General features: G+C 59.0%; 1 protein-coding gene across 2 annotated transcripts in view; it reads left to right on the top strand.

The window, feature by feature from the left end:
* Positions 1–13304, top strand: part of TMPRSS6 (transmembrane serine protease 6) — a 34497-nt gene that overhangs the window by 19344 nt on the left and 1849 nt on the right. For both annotated transcript variants that reach the window (XM_037068168.1, XM_037068169.1), the window contains exons 11-16: positions 7238–7383; positions 7752–7850; positions 8696–8809; positions 10095–10211; positions 10537–10705; positions 11905–12176. In XM_037068168.1, the coding sequence (XP_036924063.1) occupies positions 7238–7383; positions 7752–7850; positions 8696–8809; positions 10095–10211; positions 10537–10705; positions 11905–12176 (917 nt within the window). The remainder of the gene's footprint in view (positions 1–7237; positions 7384–7751; positions 7851–8695; positions 8810–10094; positions 10212–10536; positions 10706–11904; positions 12177–13304) is intronic.

The raw sequence follows: 13304 nt of genomic DNA, 5'->3' as shown, positions 1-13304 counted from the left end.
GGAGAAGGTTCTGTATCTAATAGCAGGTTGGCCTCTGCCCTCCCTCCCAGTGCTGGGGTTCTGGGGGGCCGTGTAAGAGGCTGGCATTCTAATGCAAAGTCTGACTTCTTGGCTTCCGATTTTGAGTATCCAACATTCTCATGATCTACGGTTGGAAGGTTCCCGAACTCTGGGGTGCTGGACTCTGGGGTTGGTGTCCACATTCACCGACGCTCACACTTGGCTCTAGGTCGGCCCTGTTCAAAAGCATCAACCCGACGGGGTGACGGGGGCTGACAATGCTCTTTGACCCATCACCATACTTTTCCAGGCCTTTTGAATGGTATCAGGGACAGCAGTTAAAGGACAAAGGAGAAATGCAGATGGTGTGACTGCAGACCCGTGCCTTTCGGGGGTGGTGGAGGGTGTGAGTTCAGGCTCGTGCTGCTGGGGTAACCCCAGATGCTGAGACTGGCACTGTGCTGTTCGGGGAGCAGAAGGCACCTTGTCCCACTGTTCCCAGCACGTAGGTGGCATCTCTGGGCATGACTGCCTTGGCCCTTCGTGGAGTTCCCTTGGGACCCCTTTCCCCCTGCCTGGGGCCTGGCCAGACTGAGGATAGCTGGGCCCGCCCCTCGGGTTTAGGAGGTCACAGAGACCCTGACTGTGGCCCACGAGTTAGTCCTTTGAATGATGGCCATGGGTTTTCTTGCCGTGCTCCACACTCCACGGCTGAATCTGATCTCAGAGAGGGGCTAGGAAGGAGCGAGAGGGGCCCTGAGTCTGATGCTCCTGTCCCCGCCCCCTGTGGCCATTCCATGAGCCAGGGGCCCAGCCCCAGTCCCAGGCCCTCAGCTGCACCGAGCCTGGTGCCGAGCACCCAAGTTCAGGTCACTGGCCTGATGGCCTGTGACGTCCAGGGAAACGCCATTCCATTTCTGCAAGAAGGGAGTTGAGGCTCAGGGGGCTTAGGCAGTGCCTGGATGGGCCACAGTCGGGGCCTCGCCCGTGCCCACAGCAGGACACACGGCGGCTACAGTGTACTCCCTATGGAGGGCCACCCTCTTCCCTCCCCGATGCCCCCCAGAGGGGTCGGGCAAGGGGCTGGGCCCCGGGGGCTGGGGACTTCAGGAGCTACCCGTGGGTTTAAATGCGGACCACGGTTGGAGACAGCCTTAACCAAAAGGGATGCTCCCCTGATGGCGGAACCTCAGGCGTAGTGAAAGAAATGGGGTCGGAGTGCTGCTCCCCCTCCCAGTGGCCAAAAACTGGCCAACGCTCACCCACTGTGTGGGTGGGGAAACTGAGGCCTGGACAGGACTAAGGACTTGGCCTCTTGACCTTATCTTTTTGCCTTGAAGTGGTAGGGAGGAACTTCAGGGTGTAGCCAGGTAGAGGGTGCAGTGGGGACTGGGAGGCCCCTTGCCTGTCTTCCCGCGCCCCTCCCTCCTCGTGGGGGCCACCTGGTTTCATCCTGTAACTCTGGGGAGGCCCCCTTCCTTGTCTGTAAAACAAGGCAGTCAGTCCAGCCAAGGGCCCCAACTTTTAAAAAAAATTTAAATTTGTAGTTATTGATTTGAGAGATAGGAAGAGAGAGAAACATTGATTTGTCTTCCAAAAATTTGTGCATTCATTCATTGGCTGATTCTTACATGTGCCCCTGACCAGGGATGGAACCTACATCCTTGGTACATTGGGATGACGCTCTAACCGACTGAGCTACCTGGCCAGGGCCCCGACTTATTATTATTTACCCACCAGATAAATGCACCCAGTGTGCTGTGTTTTTCAGTTCCTGGTGAAATGTCATTGTGGAAAGAGCTTATGTGTGGAAACAAGACAGAGCAGGGTTCAAATCCCGGCTCCTCTGCTGCCTACTCAGCTAGGATTCACCTCTCCCAGCTGATTCACCTGGACAGTGGGCATGAAACAGATCCCCACCCAGGACAGACTAGATCCCCACCCAGATCCCCACCCAGTCATCTCAACGAGATGATGGATCTTTCAGGCCACTGGCTCCTGCAGGCCTGGGGAAAGCTCTGGGAGGCACCAACCACAGATTCATAACTGGCTGCTGACCCGGTGCCAGGCGGGCCCCAAGCTAAGGGGTTTGGTGCCTTTTCCTTTACCCTCTGCCACCCGGTGAGGAAGCAGGTCCCGGCACTGCCTTCCTGGACCACTGAGGAGCCCAAGGCACGGAGAGGCCACGTCACTTCCACAAAGGCACCCAGCTTGTCGGGGGAGAAGCCAGAGTTGAGAACGGGGTCTGATTCGGCCCCCTCGTGGGGGCTGCACACACGTGCCCGTGCATCCATCATCTCCTTTAGTCCATGCGCGCACGTGTCTGCATGCCAGTGCTGGAGCTGGTGAGATTCTTCCCACAGAGCCTCTGTGTGGCTGTGCCAGCTGCTCACCCTCCCGGTGCTCCCGACCCACCCGCTGGTTGGCATCCTGACAAGGGACTGACAGTGTCTGTGGCTCTCGTCAGTTCCAAGAGCAGCCTGCAAAGTCCCATCTCTGTCTTCTCAGACCTTCATCAGAGTCCCGGGTTCCCCAGTGGAGACCCCTGCCCCCTTCCCTCAGGCTTCTGCCCGTGAGTGAGTGCGGGAGCGAAGGCAGAGGCGAACCTCCGACCTGTGTGCGCCGGACAGGCTGCTTCCTCTAGTTATCATCTTCTTTGATAATGATCATCCTATGTAGATGCCGGGAAATTCTCTGAGTGAGCATTTGTTGGAAAATCTGCCTGTGTGGGTGGCAAAGATGCGAGACGTCTGGGGAAGGGTGTAGATTTCCAGGCACAGGGTTTGGAGACAGGGGGAGGCACGGCCGTTGGACTCAGAGTGACCACTGGTGAGGAACAACAGAGAGTGAATTGAGGAGAGGGAGCCTTGCCCCTCAGGTGCCAGCATAGTGAGCAGGAAAGGCTGGCCTGCCTCCCGTCACCGTCCAGGCATCGCTGGGTACATTGCCTCACTCTGCTGAGCCCTTTCTGCCCCCACCCCTCCCTGCTTTCTACCCAGCTTCTCCTGGGGCCCACCTGACTCTAGCTGAGGCCTGATGCCCTCTGAGTGGCCCAGAGGCAGGGAAGGGTCTGGCCTCCAGGGGTCCAGCCACCAGCTGCTTGGTTTCACAGAACCCAGTCTGGCTGGGCGTCACCGAGGCAAGGCTTCCCCCTTTCCGGGAACCTGCCTCTCGCCAGCTTCCTCTCCTGTGATGTCACTGTTCTTGTGATCTAACCATTTCTACCGCTCTCCTACGGATGGGCGCAGGCAGGCTCCTCAGGCTTGCTGGAGCCCCTGCTGGCCTGGCCCGCCCTGGGGGGGTGCCCTCTGCTGTGTGGAGTCCTGGGGGGCCGGCACAGCCTGCAGCCAGCCAGGCCCACTGGATCCCGCCCAGTGGCAGAACCTGTGCTGGGCGCTGGCAGTGAGGGAGTTGGCGCTCCGGCTGCTGCCCCAGATGAACTCAGCCTGACCACGTCAGCAGCTGGCTTCCAAAGAAGTCATCTTGTCATGTATTCCTTAGAACCTCCCACAAGGGGGACAACATCGCCCCGTTTTACAGATGTGATGACCGAAGCTTGCTGAGGCTGAGCCCTGTGCCTAGGGTCACACAGCTGCCTCACGGGGCAAAGCTGGGCCTGGAACTCAGCTCTGCAGCTCCAGGTCCAGGGCTCTGGCCACCACGTGAGAGGCTGCTGACCTCCTTCCTCTACTGCTTGCATCCTCTGACCGTCCTTCCCATTGGACTGGTTCCAAGGGAAGGGGATGCATCCATCCATCTTCCTTCCTTCCTTCTTCTACCGCCCTTCCATCTCCCCATTCATCCATCTCCCCACACTCCCTTTCTTCTCCCTGCTCACTCACTCACTCATCTAGCCATCTATTCATCCACTCATCCACCATTCACCCACCCTTCCCCCTCCATCCATCTATCCACCCATCAGTCTACCCACCCTTCATCCACCCACCCATCCACTCTTCCTTGAATTCCTCCCTGTGTGGACTGGCTGATAGGCAAGATGGCTGACAGGGTCCTTGCTTACCACCTGAGACAAGAAGGAAGAATCCCCAAGTCCAGAGGAGTGAGAAAGTAAGGCAGACCACAGTGCAAACGCACGCTTTCAGAGCTTTGAGGCTGAGATGAGAGGGGGCTCCACAGCCTTCAGACTTCTGAGCTCCTTGGAGAGGGCTTGTGGGGAGGAGGTGGCTTTGGTGGTGGGGAGGAATCAGAGAGCTAGAGCATGCACAGCCTCCCCCAGAGGCTCTGCAGCAGAAACCAGAGGTGCAGATGCGCAAAGGGGACTGGGGGCACATAGTTCCACGAGGCAGGCTGCTTAGAGGTGGCGGGACAGGTGGGGACCGGGTGAGCAGGGCCACACGTGCACTGCCTAATTCAGGTGGCCTCAAAACACCAGCCAGCGTATTGGAGCTTATTTTTTCACTAGAAACAAGAATCTAGATTATGATGTGAAATCAGCTAGCAACTAAATTCAGAGAAAAAATTAACACTGCATAGACTAAACAGATCATCATTACGTTGAGAACTTGGCCTGAGTAACCAGATGGCAGGCTCTGCCCTGAATTCTTGTCTGGCTACCTGCTGACTGAGAGAGATCATCCCAGGAATTCTGCAATTCTGCCACTCCGCCCCTGCCTCAGGCCTCTAGGGGAGAACTCCGTGCTGCCCAGGCTGAGCCTGTAGCTGGTTGTGGAATTCAGTCTCGACTCCAGTTGTTAACACATCCTGTCTGCAGGGGCTGGTACCTTGGGGCCCCTGGCCAAGGCTTGGAGCGAGCATGCAGCCCTTGAATTCTTCTAGACTGGAGCGTTTCCACTCCCCTCCAACCCGGTTCTGGGTCCTTCCTGTCACACCAACTCCAGGGACTGGGGGGAGGCAGAGCCCTATGTCCTTGAATCTTTAGATGTTTAGGATGCACTTGATTCCTCCTTTGCCCCCCCCCAGGATTTCCCAGGCTCTTCCCTCAGCTCCCCAGGGCGGTTCTCAGGGGATTACAGCCCCTGACATTTGTGTATCTACTTTAAAAACAAAGACAAAAATCTTTTTCTTTCCTTAAAGACCAGAAAGGCCAGGCTTGCGCGGGGGTGCCCCCTAGTGGCGCCTTCTCCCCCGGCTGTGGAAATCCTAGCAGCGGTTCTCAAAATTTTCCACCTCAACACCCCTTGACACTTTACAAAATTTTTGTGCACCCCAAGGAGTTTTTATACAGGTTACATAATCTATATTTACGGCATTATAAGTTAAAGCTGAGAAAAATTTAAAATATTTATCAACCCCTTTAAAATAACAAACCCATTACACTTTAACATTTTTAAAAATTGTATTTTCCCAAACCAGTAACATTTGGTGAGAAAAATAACACCACTTTATACTTTGGCAACTTGCTTTAATAACTGGGTTACTAGACCGCAACTAGACCCCACATTTGCTTCTGCATTTAATCGGTTAATCCTCTCATACATCATGCAGTCTCTGAACAATTCTACTGTTCTCTTGTGAGAGTCAAAACGGCAAGCGACCGCTGAGCTTTATTATAAAAATAACTTTTACTTTGGACCCCAAGGGGTCCCCAGAGACCACTTTGAGAGTTATTTGTTGGTGTGTGGGCAAGAACACGGTCACTGCGGCCTGACCGCGTTAGGGAGGCCACCCCTTGGGCCAGGTCTGTCGGGGCAGGTGGGGACGTGTGGGCTCAGCCCGAGGCCCAAGTTGCCCTGAGAGTCGGAGCCCCTCCCCCTGCCACCCCCCCGCCCCCCCAGCAGGCTAGGGGGGGTCCTCCTGGTCCCTGAGGAGGCTGGGTTCTGGCTGGGGAACAAGTCCCCTCTCCCAGGAGAGAGGTGCTTCAAGAACCTGGGAATGACTGTGTGATGAGGCCTCTGGAGGCTGCAGCTGCAGGAGGGAGGAGCCGGCTGAGGTTCCCTGTGCCCCAGCCCCAGCCCCAGCCCCAGCCCTGTGCTTTGAGATGTTAATGTAGCCCCAAAGCTCATCCTCAGTTTTCATTGGTTAACTCACTGATTAACTCGCTTTAGTGCCTAGCATGTTTTAGAAGTTCTGAGGGAGCACACCTGGCTCCTGGGAACCAGGTGACCTGCTGGGGTGGGCGGGCGTGTTCCCAGCATGCCACGGGGCACTCCCACCTGCTCTCTTGACTTCCTCCGACCTGCTGGGCTGCAGCCTTTCTACCTCTCTTTGGAGGTCTTTGCGCCTGTCTTCTGGGTGTGTTTCCCTGCTCCATGGAGGCGTCCCTGTTGGCAAGGTGAGGGAGCATGGCTAAGAACATCTGAGGGGGTTCTGCCTGGGAAGGCAGGGAACCCCATGCGGCTCCTTGGGGAGGGTCCCGCCGCTCTGGGGGTGCAGTTTTACCTGCCCCGTGAAAGTGCGCCCACGTGCTCTGTGAGACGAGGTCCGCCCAGATCCCTGCGGGATGTGCTCGCTTTGCCCCAGCTTCGGAGGTGGGAGGACTCCCGCCTGCTCTGTGGGGAAAACTCTGCCTCTCTGTGCCGGCCTCCTTCCTGCTCTGGGAAACAAGGGCATCTTCTTGGGAGGGAGAGGGCCCAGTAGGGGTTGGGGGTGCTCCCACCTCTGGGGGACGGTCCCACCAGGTGTGACCATGCACAGAGAAGAATCTTCCTTCCCAAGAGCATCGCACTGTTGGTCCTGGAGCAGGGCGGGCGCCTCCCGCGTGCCCAGAGCATCACAGGGAGACCACCAGGGCTATGGGGGGGTCTCTGTGTGAAGGACAGTTCGTGAGCAGGAGCGTGTTGCCTTCTCCCCCCACGGAGTGCAGGGGGCACCCTGTGCTGTCCACAGAGAGCAGAACAGTCAGGACTTCAGCCCCCGCACGCACATTGCAGCCTTTCTGCCAGATTTCAGGCCAGCAGAGAACAAATACCCCTTCTTTTATCAGGGAGGAAAGGGAGGCACAGAGAAGACTCTGGTGTGCTAGGTAATGGGGACATGAGTCCAGACTTTGAAGTTTATCCTTCAGGCAATGGGGAGTCATTGAAGGTGTCTGAGCACAGGCATGGCGCAGCCAGGCTATGCTCTAAAAGACAAGATGACTGAGGGGGTGGGGTGAGCGGTCGCTGGAGAAAAAATCAAGACAAGGAGGGGGGGCGGAGGTGAGGCCCCTCCTCACTCTCTGGCTGCCCTGTCCTTGCCCTGTCTGCACCAAGGCCCAGGCCCTCCCTCCCTGGGGACAGCCCCACACGGTCCTGAGGCTCTCTCCTGTCATCCCTAGGCTGTGTGGCCTGCGCACCCTGCAGCCCTATGTTGAGAGGATCCCCGTGGTAGCCAGTGCCGGCATCACCATCAACTTTACCTCCCAGATCTCGCTCACCGGGCCCGGCGTGCAGGCACACTACAGCTTGTACAACCAGTCGGACCGTGAGTACCGGGCAGCCGGGAGCAAGGAAGGCATCCCCGGGGCCCCTTAGCCTCTTCCGGCCTCTTTGCCCGCCCTGGGAGCACCAAGAGGCTAGACGAAGGCAGTGTGTGTGCACACAGGCACACATGTGCTTGTGTACTACACACACAACTTTGTGTACGCCCATATGTGCAAAGCAGTCCTGTGCGTTCACTCAGTGTACACACACGCGCACACTGTATGTATGCTGCATGCACCTGCCTGGACATGAATGTCCACGTGGACCACGCACATAGCATGTGTATGTGTGGCTACACGTGTAGCACAGATGCTGCATCTGCATGTGTTTTCGTGATGACATGTCCTGGTGGCACCTCCCCCACCCCAGCCTGCCCCGGAGAGTTCCTCTGCTCTGTGAACGGACTCTGTGTGCCTTCCTGCGACGGGGTCAAGGACTGCCCCAATGGCCTGGACGAGAGAAACTGCGGTGAGCAGTCGGCCCGTCATGCCCCTCCTGCCCCCTCGCCTTCTCCACACTGAGCTGAGCCCTCCCTTGGGAGTAGAGGCCCCGTTATCAGCACCCAGGAAGTGGGGATCTTTTTGTGCCCAGACTGCAAGGCAGAGACACCGAGTGGGAAAGCGGCCCCCCAGGACCACCCCATGGAACAGTGGTAGAGAAAGCTGGGACCAGGGCTCCTGACCCGCAGCTCAGGATGGCCTCTGTCCCGGCCATCCATCCAAGAAGGGGCAGAGCGGGCAAGGGCGGGACCAGGAAGGAGAGGTGTTCATCAGAGGCAGGCAGGCTCTGGGTGTCCAAGGAGAGAATGCCCCATCTCCGTCCCTTGAACAGACCCCTCACTCCTCCTCTTCCAGGGTTTAGGCTGGAGACAGGAGCTGTGCTCATCACCACCCAGCCCTACAGAAGGGGCTCAGGGACCTGGTGGTCTCCAAACCCGGGCTTTCTTGGAACAATGCCTGTTCCTCTGAATTGGTCCAGTGTTATCTCCTCAACCTACCTCCTCCCCATCCCATCAGAGTCTTCAGCGTGTGGGGCGAGAGGCTGGAGGGCAGGGAGACGCGCCTTCCCCTGGGAGGATTCTGCCTGGGTGCTGGGGAAGGTGCCCAGTTCTGGCTGAGCCAGGTGACCTTGGACAAGCCGCTTCATTTCTGTTTTCATCAAGGAACTAGGGCAGGTCCCCAGGCTGCTGGGCAACTCGAGTGTGAAGCAGCCAAGAGAGATGTGAGGGCAACACACATGTTCTACAGGCATCGCGAAGGCCCAGCCTGTTCCGCGGGCGCCCTCCTACCTGCCCCCTCTACGTGTCCCCACAGTTTGCAGAGCCACATTCCAGTGCCAAGAGGACAGCACGTGCATCTCCCTCTCCAGGGTCTGTGACGGGCAGCCCAACTGTGTCAACGGCAGTGATGAAGAGCAGTGCTGGGAAGGTAGGCCGGGATGTGGCCAGGTGTCTGGTCGGCCACCAGAGAACGAGTCTCACCAGACAAGCCAGCCCTTTGCCTACTTCTTTGGCAAAGGTTTCTGCTCTCGTGTCCAGACACTTACCAACCCATCTGCGTGTACGCCTTGTCCATCAGCCCATCCACCCACCCACCCACCCACCCACCCACCAACCCACCCACCCACCTACCTTCTGGTCTCGCCAACCAGAACGTGAGGGTACGTCCCCTCCATCAGACCCTCCAATTTATCCATTCACCATCCTATCCAATCATGTGTCCCTATCCACTCAGCCATCAATCTACCCATTTACTGGTCGGTCCCGCCACCTGTCTGTGTGTGCATGTCCCGTCCTCCACCCGTGCATCCTCCAGTGCCTGTGCACACGCATCCATCTGCTGATCTCGCCAACTACCTGTCCATCTATTGGTTTTTAAAGTCACTCAGTTATCCATCCGTCCAGCTGCTTGCCCATCTCCCTGCTGGACCATCAGTCCACCCATTTGTTGGCCGCTGAGTTTCCTATATGTGCCTATTCATTTAGCTATCCATCCATCCATCCATCCATCCATCCATCCAACTAACTGACCAACCAACCAACCAACACTTGCCGGCTACCCACGGATGAGAGAGGCAGGAGGTGAAGTGGGAATCTCATGCCAGAGATGTGGCCCCTGTCCTCTGGGGATTGTCTGTTAGTAGGAACACACGATGGGCGACTCTCTGCCCAAAGCCTCCTGGACGTGATGTCCAGCAGCATGGGGAGCCTGGAGGTGGGGAGAGACCAGGCAGTTGGGGGGGAGGGGGGAGCTTCCTGGAGGAGGCAGGCTTTGCACTGGGCCTTGAAGAGAAGTAACATTCAAATAGGTGGGAGGGAAGGAGACCAGGCAAAAACCAGGTGGTGGAGCAGAAGGACCTTCGTGGAGAAGGCAGGGAGGGGCAGGTGGGCAGCTAGGTGGGGCGGGACCTGGAGGACCGCCAGGCGAAGTGTGCAGCCTTTGTCTGATGGGAGAGGCGTGGCCCTGTGGTTGGGGGCCCCAGGCTGAGAGGGGAGACCTAGCCTTGCTCTCAACAGAGCAGTCAGGGTCGGGCGAAGGGACATAGCCTGGGAAACACTGAAGGGGTCTTGGGGAACCTCCATTATGACCGAGAGACCCTTCACCGGTCACCTACTGGCCTCTTCCAGCCTTCGTCTCCCCTGGGCCTTGGTTTGGAGGCCTCCTTGGGCTCAAGGGCCTACCTCTGTGCCCTGCCCCACCCCCTCTATCCCAGGGGTGCCCTGTGGGACATTCACCTTCCAGTGTGAGGACCGAAGCTGCGTGAAGAAGCCCAACCCACGCTGTGATGGGCGGCCCGACTGCAGGGATGGCTCCGATGAGCAGGACTGTGGTGAGCCTGCCCTGCGCCAGGCTGCCCCTGGGCTCTGACAGTGTGGGGTGGGCAGGAGACCCTCTTCCTGCGCTGGGCCCAGAGCGTGGGAGGGAGGCAGGGAGGTGCCCGTGCCCGGATGCTGGAGGGAAAGCTCACTGTGTGTCCCTCTGTCTCTCTGCCCCACCTCTGCCCCTCCCTCGGTCCCACCTGCCTCTGCCCCTCCCTCTGCCCTTCATTTGTCTTTCCCTCCACGGCTTCCTTGCTTCTCTCCCTCCCCCTTCTCTGTCTCACTGGTCTCCCTCCTGCCTGTCCGCCTCTCCTCGCCCTCTCCTCCCACCTGAAGACTGTGGCCTCCAGGGCCCCTCCGGCCGCATCGTGGGCGGGGCTGTGTCCTCGGAGGGTGAGTGGCCGTGGCAGGCCAGCCTCCAGGTCCGGGGCCGACACATCTGTGGGGGGGCCCTCATCGCCGACCGCTGGGTGATTACAGCCGCCCACTGCTTCCAGGAGGACAGGTGAGGGGAGGGCGTGGGACAGAGACTGTAAATACTGGGGCAGGAACGGCCGTAGCAGGGAGGGCCCGTGTCCCCAAGCTGTAAGCAGAGGGAAGGCTGGTGAGGCCCCCCTGAACACGGCTGCCCCCACCATTGGGTTCAGTCCTGGCTCCACCACAGCCGTGCTCCGTGGCCCCAGACGGGCTGCTCCACCCCTCCGGGCTATCCTCTTGGCGTCTTGTTTGAAGTTGGGTCAGTAGCTCACTCCTTCCTTCGCGCACGCATCCACGCAACGATGTTTGCCGTGCTCCCGCCATGTGCCAGGGGCTGAGCTTCTCACTGGGGTCCAGCAGGGAGCAACATGCCCGGGCCGGGAGGGGCAGCACACTGACCCTTCCGCGTCTGCCTGGAGGTGGGCTCACAGGGCTCCCCTCCCACCCAGCCCTATCTTCTGAGCCCCTGGCCCTGCCCCCAGCACAGCCAGCGCCAGGCTCCTCTTCCACCTCCTCTAATGTCCTGGGTCTACTCAGTCCCCAACCAAGGGCTCAGCACCACAGGGGCACCCCCTCCCCTTACACCCAGAGGCAGACAGCCTCAGTGTGCTGGACGAATCCTCGGCCACTGCCCGGCCACACTGGGACCATTGCCCCAAGTCACCTCAGCAGCCCGGTGCCTGGGGACTCTTTCTGAGGGTGGTCTGACCACCTCAGTCTCTCTCACTCTATCCCTGGCTCCCCTCTGCCCTCAAGGTAGAGAATGGCTGGATGCTGACTTGCCTGGTCAGTCTGCCGAGTTCTCCACACTCCACTCCCCTCTCAGTGAGGACTGACAGGTCTCAGCAAGTCCACGGCGGCCCCATCTGCGAAGCACCCACATAAGAAGGAAGGGATACTTGTCATGGGTGCTTATTCTCTTACCTACAGCTTATTATACCCCCCAGAAACATGCATAGAAAATCCTATTCCCATCTCACAGATGAGGAGACTGAGGCTGAGAGAGGCGCACATGTATCTAGGAAGGGGTGGAGCTGGGGCTGGGTCCCAGGCAGGTGCGCCCTGGGTGGGACAATGGACACTGTACCTGCACCAGTGACCCGGCCTTCCAGAGCAGGGCAGGAGGGCATGGGCGCGGGGGACAGTGCCCCAGGTATGGAAGCTGGCCGTTCTAAGGGTCTGGGGTGGCAGAGGCAGCTGCTGAGCAGGCCACCTCCCTACCCCCAGCATGGCCTTGCCAGCACTGTGGACCGTGTTCCTGGGCAAGGTGTGGCAGAGCTCCCGCTGGCCGGGCGAGGTGTCCTTCAAGGTGAGCCGCCTGTTCCTGCACCCGTACCACGAGGAGGACAGCCACGACTACGACGTGGCCCTGCTGCAGCTGGACCACCCCGTGGTGCGCTCGGCTGCCGTGCGCCCCGTCTGCCTGCCTGCACGCTCCCACCTCTTCGAGCCAGGCCTGCACTGCTGGATCACGGGCTGGGGTGCCCTGCGCGAGGGTGGTGAGCCGGCCTGCAGGGCGGGGAGAGGGTGCGGTGGGCCTCCCCCAGGGTCTGTCCGGGGGAGGGTGGGGCAAGGGGACAGGGCTCTGCCCCCAGGCCTGTAAATCCTGGGATTAAGGGTTGGATTTCACAGGAAAGAGCAACCACCATGGGCCCCTGCCTGCCTGGCCCTTCTCTTCCTCCCTGAAGGGCATTTAAGGAGAACTGTCATGGAAGTTTATCTTGGGGGACACGTGGGATAAAGGGGGGCAGACCAGGCACCCCACTGCCCCACCGGCAAGCTCCGCCTCTGCTGCCTGGACAGTGGGGCTCGGAGGGGTGACGTGTGGGTGTGTCAGGTCAGGGCAGGGGAGGCTCTTCATTAAGGTTGGATGGTGGGGGAAGGCGATTCCATTTAATCTGCCCAGTAGTCCTAGGGTGGGTTTTATGACTCCATTTTATGGATGAGGAAACTGAGGTTCAGGGACAGTTACTGTTGCTCAAAGACACGCAGCCAGAGCGGGCTGGAGCAGACGCTGGAACTCAGGACTGCCGGAACCCCTGCTGTTCCTGCCACTGCCTCTCAGAAACAGGGCACTTCTCCCCTTCCTGCCTAACCTGATTGAAGCCCGATGTCCCTGGAGGCCACCTCTCAGTTCCATGAACACAGGCCTGGGCTGGCCTACTACAGCCATGCTCTCTGTCCTTCATGGTGGTGGCTGTGTCTTGTCTGAGGTTCTGGCGGAGGACAGTGGTAGAGCAAGGATGGGTTCCCTGGCCCACGAATTCACTCAGAGACACACTGATATGCACCCACAGTACAGCGGACCTGCAGCTGGGCTCTGGGGACATAAGATGAAAAGAGAACTTGTACAGGGGAGACAGTGCTAGGAGCCGACCACTGACACAGGCAGGGCCCAGGAGGCTTCTGGGGACGGGCGGGCTAAGCTGAGGCTTGGCAGACAGAGTTGGCAGTGTCCTGGTGGAGGGGGAAGGCATTCCAGTGAGGGACAGCTAGCAGCCCGGGGAGCCCTAGAAGAGGCAGCACCAGAGGGAAGCCAGGGCAGGTGGGGCTGCGGGAGGCTCTGGACAGAGCAGCAGAGCCCCCTGAGGGCTTTGGGAAGAATGCCTGGCATGTTCCAGGTGAAC

Source organism: Sturnira hondurensis, unplaced genomic scaffold (assembly GCF_014824575.4).
Source record: "Sturnira hondurensis isolate 20B ecotype Veracruz unplaced genomic scaffold, ASM1482457v3 Scaffold0017436, whole genome shotgun sequence".
Classification (NCBI taxonomy): domain Eukaryota; kingdom Metazoa; phylum Chordata; class Mammalia; order Chiroptera; family Phyllostomidae; genus Sturnira; species Sturnira hondurensis.
The sequence above is the reverse complement of the archived record's forward strand: the minus strand, read 5'-3'. Positions and strand labels throughout refer to the sequence as shown.